This window comes from Stegastes partitus, unplaced genomic scaffold (assembly GCF_000690725.1).
Source record: "Stegastes partitus isolate 25-593 unplaced genomic scaffold, Stegastes_partitus-1.0.2 Scaffold145, whole genome shotgun sequence".
Classification (NCBI taxonomy): domain Eukaryota; kingdom Metazoa; phylum Chordata; class Actinopteri; family Pomacentridae; genus Stegastes; species Stegastes partitus.
The window spans coordinates 5281-19762 of record NW_007577876.1 but is presented as its reverse complement, the minus strand read 5'-3'; the positions used below and the strand labels follow the sequence as shown (position 1 = coordinate 19762).

Genomic DNA, 14482 nt, shown 5'->3' with positions numbered 1-14482 from the left:
CCTGAAGTGATACTAGACTTTGATAGAACATTTTAATCTGCGGTGATGAGAGATAACGGTTCAGGCTTCACCCCCCTCCAAAACCTGGCATCTTCATATCAGTTTAACTGCCAAAATGCACTTTCCTCACACAGCACAGCGCGGCGAAGTTACGCCGTGATCATCTGCAGCTGACAGATATAAAAAGTCATTGTCACTAGAATCTCACTTGGCAACCAGCAGCCCATTTATGGGATGACGGATGGAGCTGTAGGTATAAACACGTGCTTCATCTGTTTCAGCGCTGATATGGAAGCAGCAGCTATGAACAGACCGGTCCAGACACACGGGCCTCACGCCGACACGGGTCCTGATAGAGATGCTTTGAATCGCTACCAGGTTGTGATTAAATGACAGCAGACATGGCTCAGGTGTAGAGGGCTGGTCAAAAGGTGCACTTCCCACACAATATGGCTTTGTCCAAACCACGTTTTAGACCTGCTGCAGTCTTTCTGTGTGTGTTGTGTGACTGTAGAAGCTGGATTCTGAGCTCAAATGAAGCCGTGTCGTATCATTTTGAGTTGTAAAAACCGGCCCTTACTGGCTGTGACTAATGCATGTGTGGCCGTTTCTATGTGCATTTATTGTATGTGTTTCTTGAGGCTGAAGTTCAGTTCCATTCCTGTGAAAGAAACCAAATTAAAACAGTCTACGTTGATGTGTGGTAGACAGATGAGAATGGAACCGAGCCCAGCCGTAGAGTCTTGTGTGTACATGTGCTCCATCTTCTCATTTCACCCGTGTCCATTCTGACGATTTACACAGTCTTCTGTCCTCTAGGTTCCCCCCACACATGGTGCCCCCTCACCACAGTTTGCACACCACGGGCATCCCTCACCCAGCCATCGTCACGCCCAACGTCAAGCAGGAATCCTCCCACAGCGACATCAGCTCTCTCAACAGCTCGTGAGTAGACGTTCCTCTGCGCCCGTTTTGACATGACTTAGAAACCAGTTCTGGGTTGTTTTAATCGTCTTCCTGTCCTCTGACCCGCCACAGGAAACAGTCAGACGCTAAAAAGGAGGAAGAGAAAAAGAAACAGGTCCACATAAAGAAGCCTCTGAACGCCTTCATGCTCTACATGAAGGAGATGCGGGCCAAGGTGGTGGCGGAGTGCACGCTGAAGGAAAGCGCTGCCATCAACCAGATCCTGGGGCGAAGGGTGAGTCCTGGAGCAGATGCACACCAACACTAGCAGCAGTCAAACTGAGGAGCCAGTGGATCCAAGCTCAAATCTAGATGTTAGTCGAGCCGTGGCTGAGTGAGACCTGGCACTCAGAGTGAAAGCAGCTACAGAAGTGCATCCTGTTTCCTTCTCCGTGCTGAAACCTTTCCCTGTCTCCTGTTCCAGTGGCACGCCCTATCGCGGGAGGAGCAGGCCAAGTACTACGAGCTGGCCAGGAAAGAACGACAGCTCCACATGCAGCTGTACCCAGGCTGGTCAGCACGAGACAACTATGTAAGTTTTTAAGTTTACAAGTCGTAACTGCCTGGTTTCCCCCTCCTCTCACTAGGTCCATACCCAGGACGAGGTCTTTATTTTTTGCTGTTCTTTTTTCTTGCGTAGCCTGAGATGAAAGTCCTCTCATGTGTCTGTGATTGGACAAAGTGACCTCAGCCAAATCCAGTCCAGACCATAAGCGTCTGCACGGTTCAAGGCTCCGTGCTTTAGCCCATCAGTCAGTGGATCAGTCAGGCTACATCAGTATAGAGAGAATGGTCAGCCCTTCTAACACACAGGACCCACAGCTCAGGGCGTCAGACGTAGTCATCATGTGATATCTGGTGCAGCAGACGTAGACGTCTCCAGGGTGATGCTCTCCAGGCCTTCAGTGAGGAGGCTGTGCCTTTGGTCAGCTGGAGGAATGCAGCTGGATGTGAGCTCCACCTCTTCACTGTAAAAAGCTCTGCGGTTGCTTGGGCTGCATGTTTGGGTCTGCTGTTCTGCTGAGCTGTGAAATGTCGTCGGCTGGTTCTGATGCATGTGGGAGAACCTCGGCTCACAGAATGTTCTCGGGTACCTCGCCGTGCATCCTGTTGCTTCCACCCGCAGTGAAATCATCAATAAATGTCAGCGCGCCAGTTCCCCAGGCGGAAAAACACCCGAAAAGAGCTGCTCGTTCCTCAGCTCGTCACTCTGGTGGAGGCGGATTTAGCCTCCGCAGAACTTTGTTCCACAACTCTTAGCTTGTGTTTACAGACTGCTAGCTGGCCTTTCTGTGTTTTTAAGGCTCACCAGGGGTTTGCAGCTTGTGGCGAATCCTCTGAGGTTATTGTCGTGGAGTCTTCTCCTGAATGTTGACAAGGAATCATTTACGCCTACGTCCTGGAGAGCGTTGTTGACTTGGTGTGCAGTCGTAGAGGGAGTGTTCCTCACCATGCAGATCAGTTGTTGGTCGTCCACAAGACTTGTAGCAAGTGGTTTCCATTTCGACTGTGCACAGCTGCCTTTCATATATATATATATATCAGTGTAGGGATGTGTTTGTTTTGACAGTGTTTTGGTTTCTGAGCCTCTTTGGTCACGTCTTCACTGCATCGTTACTCAGACGCTTCACCTCCATCGAGCTGAGTCGCTCAGCGCCCAGTCCCTGTGAAACGCTGCCTTTCTTTCACATTAAAATACTCTGTATAACACTTCTTGCTATATTGATGTACATGTTCTTAAAATTAAGGCTGAGACGTTAATCCAGTATTTTAGCTCAAATTGAAAGTTAAGAATCACAAAGTCTGTGAAACAAACCGTCCAAACGCTTCTGGTCTGGACAACAAAAGCCTTTTCACATCAGTCCTTGGTGAATGTTTTGCACCCCGGACACTTTGTTCTGACACATAAATGCCAGATTCTCATCAGTTTTGTCCAGTTTGGGGATCAAGCTGACCAGTGGAGTCTTCCATGAGCAGCCCCAGAGAAATCTGTCTCCAAACCAGAAGTGTGTCAAGACGTCTCCATGTTTCACAGAACAGAGGAAAATAAAACAAAAGATTACAGAGAACAGAAGACAAGGGCAGAAAGAGAAAAAAAGGCTGCAAAGCAGAGAGAGGAGGGAGAGTTGTGGTCTGGCCTGCAGTGGCTGCTGCAAACCGGAGGGCAAAGACAGAAACCGGCAGAGAAAGAATGAATGAATAAATAAGTAAACACCAAGATGAGTCCTATTCTCTGTTTCATGTTTTGGGCATTCTGCAATATAATAACTAAGGTTCCTGTCTGTGTCTATTTTTTTCTTTCTATTTTTTTGGCGGCTAACCAACAGGGGAAAAGGAAGAAGAGAAAAAGGGAAAAGCAGCAAGCAGAGAGCAATGGTAAGTGAGCTGCAATTATCTCTCATATTAGAAGAGCCCCATCATGTGTCAGGCAGATGTGACATCTTGCAAGATAAAAGTCAAGCTAGTTTTTTTTGTGTTATGTTTTCGTGTGTGTGTGTGTGTGTGTGTGTGTGTGTGTGTGTGTGTGTGTGTGTGTGTTATTGTGCCTGGCTTTTTTTTTTTTTTTTTTTTGGTATAGTTATGCTACCCAATGCAATATTTAAATGGTAGAGTTGCTTGTAATACCCCCTCCCTACCCCTTTTCCCATTTTCCCGAGCTCTCCCTAGCTAATAACAACTGAATATGCATGACCCCCCACAGTCCTCCTCACCTCCCCTCTCACCCTCCCTCCCCCCCGGCCCCGTAGCCTCCTGGTATTGTGATATGTGTTTGGAGAATGTGAACTTGAAGCATCGTGAAGCCATTAACTCGCCAGCGTTGTGTGCGTTTCATGCTGCCTGCAGACCGGCTGCACTACTGTACTGTTCATGTGTGTGTGTGTGTGTGTGTGTGTGTGTGTGTGTGTGTGTGTGTGTGTGTGTGACTGTGCATGTGTGCGCTTGTTGGGCTACTCCCCTCCTCCTCCCCCCCCTGCTTGCTTCCATGCATGCTTTTATACCAACCGTAAGACAAATAATCACTCACATCTAAGAATTAAGGAGGTTTGCTAATTCTGTGATTGATCCATATTTTTTCTTCATTCTTATGATTCACATTCTTCTGATCGTTTTGTGAGAAAAGGAGCATTGCCGACTTGTTATCATGTATTTTGCGCTGGTTCTGGTGACGGATTTCTTCTTGAAGGCCTCTCTATCTGTTCTTTTTTTTCAGAACACAGAGAATATTTTCCAAACCCTTGCCTTTCACTCCCTCCGATTACAGGTGCTAATGTCATTTTGAGTATTAAATCACTAACTGTTATTATTATTATTATTATTATTTTCTTCCTTTTAAAGTAATGTATATTTATTGATCTATCATCCATGAATGTGCAATGTGAGGGCAGGTTTAAGCTTAAGTTTTCTATTTTTTTGCTTTGTTTGCTTCCTTCTTTTCCTTCAAGTGTTGCTGTTGTTTAGACTCTATTTCATTTAATTTACCTCCATCTACTGTTGCTAGCTTAGCGTAGAGTATGTCCATATACTGGCTGAGGAAGTGATGATGTGTACAGTTAGCTTAGCACTGTGCAGGTATGATGTCAGGGTAAACCTCCTTAATCTATGTGCTTCAGTAGCTGCGCTTGTGCCTTTCCTATAGGCCAGCATGAGTTTGGCCGGCTCCCCCTTTTAGACGAGGCCTGGACTCAAACACCTACAGCACAGCGTCCTGCTGCCGCTCTGCTCCACTTCTCATAGTGACACTATTACTGGTGGAGCTTGCAAGTGACTGGCAGCTGTTGTTGCAGCAGACAGCCAATGCTGATGGAAAACCATCAAGTGTTTGATGCCAGGTCTAAAGAGTAGCTTCCCTCTTCAGGCTCCAGCCTTTTTAATCCTTCCCCTGGCTGAGGCTAACTCAATCTGCTGCTGCTGCCTAGTTCCACTACCTTGACCTTGTCTTTCTGGAACCACAGTGCACTGATAACATCTAACAGTAAATTAATCCAGTCTGCATTTGCTCCCTTTATATGCTGTCGACCAAACGAGCTCATGTGCCAGCTGTAACTCAGTCAGAGTTTAGAGACTCACAGTGATTGTTTCCATATTAATATCATTTAATAATATGCATGCATGTTTTCTTTCTTAAATGTCTGAAACACACTAATGGTGTTCAGTCCTTCTATAACGGCGCACTGATTTTGGCTTTAAGGGGTTTTGGGGGGATTTCTTGCACAATGAGCCACTGCCAAGCTTCATAGATTCACTGTTATCTGTTTTTTCTCCTTATTTCTCTCCTCTTTTTGGTTTCTCTTCTGTTATTTTATGGGTTTTGGTTCTATTCCTCCTTTCTGCTGGCTTCCCTTCCTTGTTGCGGCATCAGACCTGAGCGCTCCTAAGAAGTGTCGAGCGCGCTTTGGGCTCGATCAACAGAATAACTGGTGTGGCCCGTGCAGGTGTGTATGGTGTGTGCTTGCACTGGCCAGGGCCAGGTGAAGGCTGGCTGACTCCACGCTGGGACTTCCTCCTCTGTTCTCTGCTGCTGCCTTCTCTTCCTCTTCGCCTCTCTCCCTTGTCTGTCCCGCCAGGCTATCGTGACCTCTCAGCTTCCTCCAGCCACGCCCTGCCGGTCTATCTCTGGGTCTTGATTGTTTTTTTAACCTCCTGTTTGGGGAAGATGGGTATTAACAGCACATGTGTGAGTGGTTGTGTGAATGGCATCTGCGTGTGTGTGTTGATGAAGAAAAGGTTTGTGGGGCTCCGGGGGTTTCATTGCAGGATGTACAGTACAGTCAGCCTTACTGAGATTGGTCAGAAGTCCTAAACTGGCAGGTCGGGGTTTGGAGGATCTGGGGCCTGATGGTCTGGTCACTATGGAGGACATCCCAGTGTTGCCAGCCTGAGTCTAAGCCCTGGCTCCATGTTTTTGTCTGTGCAATGACGTGTCCATTTTCTTTTTTTTCTTTCCTTTTCCTTTTGTTTTCTTTTGTTTTTTTGTCTCTGTGTGTGTGTTTGTGTCTACCTCTTTGGCTAACAGATGCAAATACCCCAAAGAAGTGTCGTGCCTTGTTCGGGCTTGACCAGCTGAGTTTATGGTGCAAACCATGCAGGTATAACTGCTGTAGTACCAATGGGAGGAAGACATCCACAATGAGCATCTTCTTCTTGATTATTGGCTCAGATGTCTTTGCTAGAACGTGTTTCCATCCGTGTGGTAACAGATGGAAAACTCCTCAGCTCCTTTTCCTCACTGACAACTTTCCTGCTCCTCTAAATTCCCGCGCTGCTATTTTTTTCTCTCACTGAACTCAGTTCAAGCCCAGTGGCAGAAAATGGATTTCTAAATCAGGCTGCTGAATATTTCATCTAAACAAAGCATCTCGTAGCAGCATCACGGCTCCTCGTGTGATTGGGAGTAGCGTTTCTCACGTCTAAATTGCTGTGGTTGAAATCCGTTTCCTGTCCAGGCCGTGGATAGTTCCCTCCCATCATAACTGTTCTGTATGTTTTCTAATTGGCACCCTTTGAATAACAATGTGATGCTTACAAATTTAGCCCTGCTTTCTCTGAGGGCCTGCTCAGTGACACTCTTTTCTGTGCCCTCTTCCTCCTCCTTCTCCACCTCTTCTTCCTCCAAACTCCTCTTCAATAACCCTTACTTAGTCCCTACCTGTTGTCTTTCTGTTCTGACACAAGCAGTCTTTGAATTGGGAATATTTTCATGGTAGGTATTTGTTTCTGCTCAGTAATACCCTTCTTTGTGTCTGGCTTGCACCACACCCTGCCCCTCCCTCTTTCTGACACGACTTCTTTTCATGCCAAACAGCCTCCATCTGCTTCAGACATGCACACGGATAGACTCAGAACCAAGCCGGCCGTTTGATCACATTCAGAGCCAATCTGACTAAGAACCTACTTTCCTCTGTTTTGTCACAGACTTAAATGTACTGAATGACCAATAAGAACTTAGCGGATCGCCCACACGGTTCTGCTCTCTCCCCACAGTGGGCCGTTGCTGGCCTCGTATTCCCCGTCCAGCTGACATACCCATTACCTAAAACAGCCCGTTATCCCTAAATAATCGCAGCATATTAGGAGATCAGGAGACTGAACAGTGCAGTCTTCATTCTAGGAGCAGAGAGGTTAAAAGTTCTCCCTGGGCTCCGTTTCCTAAAAGATGCATCTGGTGTAATTTCCCCCGAGACGCAGAAATCAATAGCATACACGGGCACATACGATAAATCAATAGGTCTGTTCAAAGATGGATATTAGCTCATTTGCTGCACTTTGACAGACAGTTATGGAAACCCAGATATTCATGTAGTAGCAGAATGATTTTTTTGACTTTGCACCGTCCACAGCTACAGAATCCTCTCAGAGCCTCATCCTCACTCTTCCTCTAGTGTTCTGTACCGTCTGGTGTTGTGTGCTTGAACTGTCCATCAGAGATGCATGCCTGTCCTCCATCCAGCATGTGGTCCAGGCTTCGTGGGCCTCCTGTACGTCCTGTTGTTCTCAGTAATCTGCTCTCTGTTATGTGTAGAGTTTGTCCCCTTTAGAGTTACAGGAACACTTTCAGCAGCCCCAGCTAGACAGTAGATCAACGAATGTGTTCCAAAAAGCCTCAACTGTTCTTCAGTACCTTTTCTTTTTTTTATTTTGACCTACTCCATGTCCCTGCAAGTCTTAAATAGCACTACTTCGTGGCCTTCGGGCATCCTTGTGATAGAGTGGAGAGCTGAGAGAGGGGTCACTGCCAGGGTCAGGGTAAAGATGAGGTGGGCAGAGATTCCCCCTAAACCAAATCTGAGCACAGCAGAGTCACCACAGATAGATGCAACCATCCCTCCCTCCCCTCCCCGCGATTCCTCCGTCGGGTTCCAGCGAGCGCAGCGGGGGCCTGGCCTCGGGACTCGGCAGGCAGGCAGGCGGGGGGGGAGGAGGGTCGCAACCCCAAGGCAGGAATGCAAACATGATGCCTTGACCCCTCACACACACACACACACACACACACACACACACTGTGTCTGTGGGGCAGATGCGATGTAGTGTGGATCTGGTTGACTTTTTATTTTTTCGTACATCCAAACGCTGCGCCCTCAGGAGGAGAGATGGAAGTACAGGAGGGTCCAGTGAGCCGGCGCTGGCTTAGACAGAGAGCGGGCCGAGCCCAGCTGTAGCTCCTCTGCAGTCAAACAGAGAGTTTACATCCAGAGAGCAGCGATTCCCACATCCAGTCTGCTTCATTCTGTCATCATGTCTTTGTGTGTGCGCTTCTTCATCCTCCCCCCTTTCTGCTTCCTGTCCAGGTGCTGCACCTGTGATCTTCTCCTTAATGTCCGTCCTGTCTGACGATTGTAGTGTGTGGAGAATTTCTACCACCTCTCTCTTCAGCACGAGGCTTGAAGCTACTTAAATGCACCTGCAGTTGTTATCCGTCATGTGGGCTTTTTTCAAGCAACGTCTTCCTAAATCTGACAAAAGCAGAACAAACCAGAGGTGCATTTAAGTGTGCAGCAGTGCTAAGAGGCGCCGCAGTTCAAAGATGCTAAAAGATGCTCTCTCCCTCTGCCTTGTCCCTCAGGAGAAAAAAAAAGTGCATTCGCTACATCCAAGGTGAAGGCAGCTGTGCCAGTCCTCCCTCTACGGACGGAAGCTTACTAGACTCCCCCCCATCCTCCCCCTCCTCAGTGGTTCCCTCCCCCTCCTCAAAAGAGTCCAAACCTCAGACTGAACAAATGCAACCTCTCTCACTGACTATGAAACCGGCCCACCAGCCACTCCACCACCCGCACCTCCTGGCTGGGCCTCCACCGCCATCTTTGGTTCAGCTGGAAAACTCTGCTGCAGCTAGCAAAACGCCCGGCGCCTCCTCCCACAACGGAGCTCTGGAGCACGGCGACGTCTCGTCTTCGCGGCAGCCGGGCTCCTCTGTGGCGTCCTCAATGGCCCGGCCCTCGGCATCGCTGTGTCATTCCCACTCGCTCCTCCCCTCCACAGCCCCCCAGCCTCTGTCGCTAGTGACCAAGTCTATAGAATAGTCGACCCTATTCTCTCCTCTTTTTTAGCTCTGCACACACACACCTTTGTAGGCCCTCTCTCTGCTCTGTTTCACGTGCCGTCACTTCTCTTCTGTTCTCTTTACGTTTCTGTGCCATACGGCTTTGAAATTTTAGTTTTGTTTTATTAAAGTTCATTGGTCAATATTTGACCCGTCATTATCGAAAAAAATCTAATTATTATAAAGAAATGATACAATGAGCTGTAGTATAGCTTTGTGAATCTGCCAAAATTTTTATGAATTTTGTTTTTGTCTTTTTTGTAGTGTTCAAACAGTGCAAACAGAAAATTATCTAGTTCAACTTCAAAATGTTTAAAAGACGGATATAAAAAGGTAGGCTAGATTATTCAATGAGCCCTTTTCTTGAAAGAGTTGGTTCTCCTTCTTTATTTGTATTAAATACGAGCTTGCGAACCAATCATTTGACATCTGTTCAGACTCTGGGAGGGCACGAGGCTCGCGGTGGCACCTCTCTGAGGAACGACTTTAATTGTGATGTTACTTGTTCTTGTTTAAATGTACAGAATAACGGGGAGGGAGGGGATTACTGTGTTAAATATGCATTCTTCCACTGCGTTGTCTTTTTTCTTTGTCGTTTACCTTTGGGGTGGAGTCAGCAGGTCGGGTGGGGTGAGGGGAGGTTCGGGTGGGAGGGTTGCGGGTTATTAAATTCAAATGTCACAACGCTAGGACCAGTAGTATTTATTGCTTTAGAGATTGCTTGTTGTATCTTGTACGTGTCTCTTTTTGACTTTTCTTTTCTTAATACATTGTACAAATATTTTTTCTTAAGGTTAAGCAACTATATGAATGATCCATTTTTACAAGGAGGTTTTAAAAGGCTAATCTTTTGTTATGGATTTCTTTCCTCGCTGAAAACAACAACCTGGATTCCACTCAGTGTACTGTGTAGATCTCATGAACAGAAGTATGCACAACTTCATTTCAAGAAATGCGTCTATAAGCCATTTTACAAAAAGAAGAAAAGAAAAACTTGAAACTCGAGGCAGTGGGTTCCGTGTGTTCAGTGGTTGGAAACGTGTCTGAAGCCCTTCTTTTTTATTGCACAGTCACATCTCAGACTGTAGATTCGTGTACAGATTTTCCGTGCCAAATTTTGTGATAATTTTCTCTGCCCCCCTAACCACGCTGTAGGGATCTCTCTCTCTCTTATTTTTTATTTGTTTTTTTGTTTTGTTTTGTTGTTGTTTGTTTGTTTTTTATTTGGATACCATTCTTTGCTGTGACGTTACATAGATTGCTATGTATGTAGTATAAATGTTGCTATAACAAATGTGTTTGGTAGCAAATTGTCAAATATTAAAATTTAAACTTAATAAAAAGACGGACATCATACTGTATAAACCCACAAGGGCCAAATTATGTATATTAGGAGGTTCATAAAAAAACTATTAAATACAAAAAAATACACAAACTGCCACTTTTAAGTACACTACTACATATAGGTAGATAGAAAAAATAGGCATGTTGATGTTGCAAGAGGCTGTAAAAAAGCTACAAGAGAATCATCCACTCGGTGCCATTGTAGTTGACATGACGCGACTGTAATCTGTCGATTTCTTCTCTGGTTTATTAAGATGCTAATGATAAATAGTTTGAATGTTTCCTTAACGGCTGTGATGTTCCTGTTCTATTTTATGCTCTTATCTTTTTGTTTGTTTGTTTTTTCCTGTTATTTTAAATGGTTCTAAAACCATGTTTTTTTGTAATGAATAAATGTTTATGCTGTACAGTCTCTGTAGCATGCAGTTCTGTATTAATAAAAGCAACTTAGTATGTGCACATCTGTGGTTTCCTTTTATTCGGAGCCTCGCTGGCAGGTGCAAGGACCTTTAAAAAAAAAAAAGCTTTAACCAGCGTCTCGGCAAGCAGCTCTTATTCAGCTGCTTAACAGAGAATCCACAAATAATTGGGCATAATTTGGAAATATTACTGAAGACGTCGTTATTATTTTTAAAGCAGAGGTTAGTGGTGTAGCCACCAACAGGAAGCCAGAAACCGTCTGAGACGGGCAGATTAGTGCTGCTGTGTTTGTTCAATGCCCCAAAAAATAGAGTTTTTCATAGATGCTAAACATAATAATCATTTTTCAGGCAGTTGTCAGCTTCTCAGTTCATCTTACGATCACTGTTTCGCTTCAAACTGACTCACTAAAAACCCTAATTAGCCTCAAACAGCAGACTTCTGGACCTGCTCTGAAAGAAACGACAAACCAGATTCCAGTGGACGTGTGCTGGGTGTTGTGGAAATGAAATCAACCTTTTGTGAGGACGTCACTTCACTTGATCACTGAGATCACTTGATTAATATTTGATTTGAGATTTCAGCAACTTCCTGGTGCCGGACCCGACGGGCTCACGAGACACCAAACAACCTGCAGGACGAGTCGTAGCGTAGAGCCGGACCGGTTCCAGAGAATGTTTCAGAACCTCCAATTATGCAAACTGCTCTGAAATGTGCTCGTGTTCAGAGATGCACTTTTTTTATTGAATTCAGCGTCCTCTGTCTCAGCCTTCCAGAAATCTCTCCACAACAAGTCTCCCCATTAAAAAAACAACCGCACACGTCGGCCTCAGACGACTGAAACAAATCAGGATTCTTCACTTGAATCTGATCAAACAAACAAGTCGCTGCACAAAGGCCAAGGAATGCAAAATGAAACTCATCCTCAACAACACCAGGATCATAAAAAACACACTAAACCTGCTTTTCAGGAATCCGTCTCCTCTGTTAGCAGCTCCACTTTCTAACAGGGACCTTTGCATTCTCCCTAAATCTAATTAATGTGGTTCTGACAGCAATCTGTCCTCCTGTTAGTGTTCTTTATTGATCTTTAATAAGCTATTCATGATCGCAACTCACATCAGAGACACAAAGCTGCACCTAATACCTTCAACAGCTACAGGATTTTTAAGGCAGCATCAGGCTGAACGCTGGCCAAAGCAGGACAGTGATTTCTTCTGAGGTGACAGTTAAAAACAGAAAACACCACTAACGTAGGGATGTATATATGTTCGTAGTCTGCAGGACAGTCAGCCTTGTAAAAGCAAGAAAACAAAGAAAAGACAAAACTGGAGGAATCGATTTTTCTGGCTGCTAGATTTCTGTCAAAGTAAATCTAGTTGTCGTCCTCTCATGATCGCCTTCTGCAGGAGGACTGCTCACGTTTCCCCGTCGTACCGGCGCCGGCTCCGTTACGTATCCATGGACAGCAGCAGCCTTTTTATTACCATCATAATAATGATCATTGTTTTGTGTTTTAATCGATTTTCTGTCCAGGACGCTTCGTGGAGACAAATCGTGCAGCACTTCAGTTAATGAAACGCCGCGTTCAGAGTACGTCTGTTCAGTCCACATGCACCAGATCGAGTCTCGCTTTCGACACAAACACGACAAACCACACAAGGCCAAGCAGACAAACAGCGAGCAGGACGCCGCCGTGCATTCAGCATCCTTCATCAGGCGCAGAATAAATTCAGTCAAAGCTAATGTTGTGCTGAACATCCCAGATCGATGGAGATCCACATGCTGCATAAACGCATACCTAACCTTGCATTTGCTTTGAACTGTCTGCAGCGCCGAGCAAGAGCTTCAGTGTCGCGCATCAACAAAAGACGACAGCATTGTGTCTACATTTGTAGAAATAGTGGTGGCGAGTAAAGAGCAGCACAAATGAGAAGCCTGCAGAACAAAGCTGGAAGCTGATGACCTGAATCCATTCAGCGCGTACCAGTGGACCTTCATGCTTCATTAACAATAAGGTGAAACTCCTCTCATCCCGTTTGGGAACTTCTGTCCCCTTGTTTCTGTCTGTGTGGAGCTGTGGAGCTTATGGAGGAACATTTAGATTCAGCTTCTCCTTGGTGGCACCGGGGCTGGTACCTGGTACCAAGGGTCTGTGTTGGGACTGCATGGGGAGGCCTTCAGCAGCAGGTTGCTGGATGTTTTAATTGTGCATCACAGTTGAATATGGTTTCACGTCCTCCGCTGGAGATCTGCGTGAGGAATTCTGTGTACAAATTTGAGAAACAACTCTCCGACATTATATTTCAGTCACAGCAGCCCGTGTTTGTTTTGAGCTGGTCTCGACTTACACGACGTTCTCAATGGATCAACAACAGCTTTGCAAGAAAACAGCGTCTGTGTACATGCTCGCAAGTCAGAGCAACATTTTATGGATTCACTCCTTACACTGAGGAGAGCAGCATTGATTTCTTATTTATTTGAAGTTTGCTTATATCTACAAAGTAGCCGAGCAAACAGCGCAAAAGTATTAAAGTGTAGCTGAAATACAGCGAGCACGCTGTACTTGAACATGGCCATAATGTATGGAGTGAATACGGAGCACAGAGGAGCTGAAACCAAGGGTTCAGTTGTGATCATCAAATGCGGGACTCTCCTTTGTTCCCTTTGGATGTCTACAGTATGCACACTTAATGCATTTGTGTGGGATATACCCTTGAACTATAAACCGACTAGCGACGTATAACGTGGAAGCATCCGTGATGGTTCTATTACATTCTGAGAAGGAGGGAAGGCTTTGTATACCTGAGTAGAGAAATGACGTGTTTTGATGTCAGTGTGGCATGGAGGAACAATGTTGAAGGCCATCGCTCCAGGCAAGCATACAAATCAGAAAACATTGCAAAACATTAAATATGTCCCCTTGGTTACAACAAACAAGACACAAAAAGACATTGTTTTGGATGTTATTTAAAAAAAAAAGAGAGAGATGTATACCCCTGACCCTGATCATGGCATGAAATTGAAAATTTTCGATTGAAATTGATTTTTACAGGATTGTAGGAAAGAAATAAAAAAAAAAAAAAAAAGATACCGAGAATTAAAAGATTCTGGGGTCATGTCAATAATAACGATAAGTTTGCGCTCCACAGTACAGGTGATAAAGGAGAAGGTATTAAAACACACGCTGATGTTCCTCCTGAACAGGACGTTCATGTGGTGCTGCGCTGCAGGTCAAAGGCCTCCAGAGTGGTTTCTGCAAAGCAAAAGAAAAAGACGCAGAGTGCAGGAAGCAGCCAAATTCCACGTTAACGTCAGTGAGACGATGCTGCTGAGCCGACAGAAGCCCGGGAGGGTCCGGGCTGCCGTTACTGGACCCAAACGAGCTGAAACAAACACAAAGGCTTTTTAAACGTTAGAGGAGGATTTAAATGAAATTAGTAAATGGAAGTATGAAGCTATTTTTGATATCTGATTCACCTTTGATCCCCCGATACACATTTATGTGTAGAGCTTTTGGTTCAGGTTGTCGCTGTGCGCTCTGTGTTGTGGAAAAAAACACCTGATTTATGCAGCTTCAGCTCAATACAAGGTGTCTGATAAAAAAGAGAAAATAAGGAAAAGACCTCTTGGCTCGCAGGAGCCAAGAACGAAAAAAAAACATTGCTTTTAGAAATATTAGCGATTCCTTATTCTCATATGTCATTAGCTTTT

The 14482-nt window shown here is 45.3% G+C and overlaps 1 protein-coding gene across 5 annotated transcripts in view; it reads left to right on the top strand.

Annotated features, from left to right (window-relative positions):
* tcf7l2 (transcription factor 7 like 2) overlaps positions 1–10807 on the top strand; it is a 59210-nt gene extending 48403 nt beyond the window's left edge. For 2 of the 5 annotated variants that reach the window (XM_008279114.1, XM_008279110.1), the window contains 7 exons: positions 805–945; positions 1039–1201; positions 1391–1498; positions 3294–3342; positions 4178–4228; positions 5981–6053; positions 8528–10807. In XM_008279114.1, coding sequence (XP_008277336.1) covers positions 805–945; positions 1039–1201; positions 1391–1498; positions 3294–3342; positions 4178–4228; positions 5981–6053; positions 8528–8984 — 1042 coding nt within the window. In that variant the 3' untranslated portion in view covers positions 8985–10807. Of the gene's footprint in view, positions 1–804; positions 946–1038; positions 1202–1390; positions 1499–3293; positions 3343–4177; positions 4229–5326; positions 5400–5980; positions 6054–8527 lie in introns of all 5 variants that reach the window. The other 3 variants (XM_008279112.1, XM_008279111.1, XM_008279113.1) reach the window with 3 other exon arrangements.
* Positions 10808–14482: the final 3675 nt, after the last annotated feature.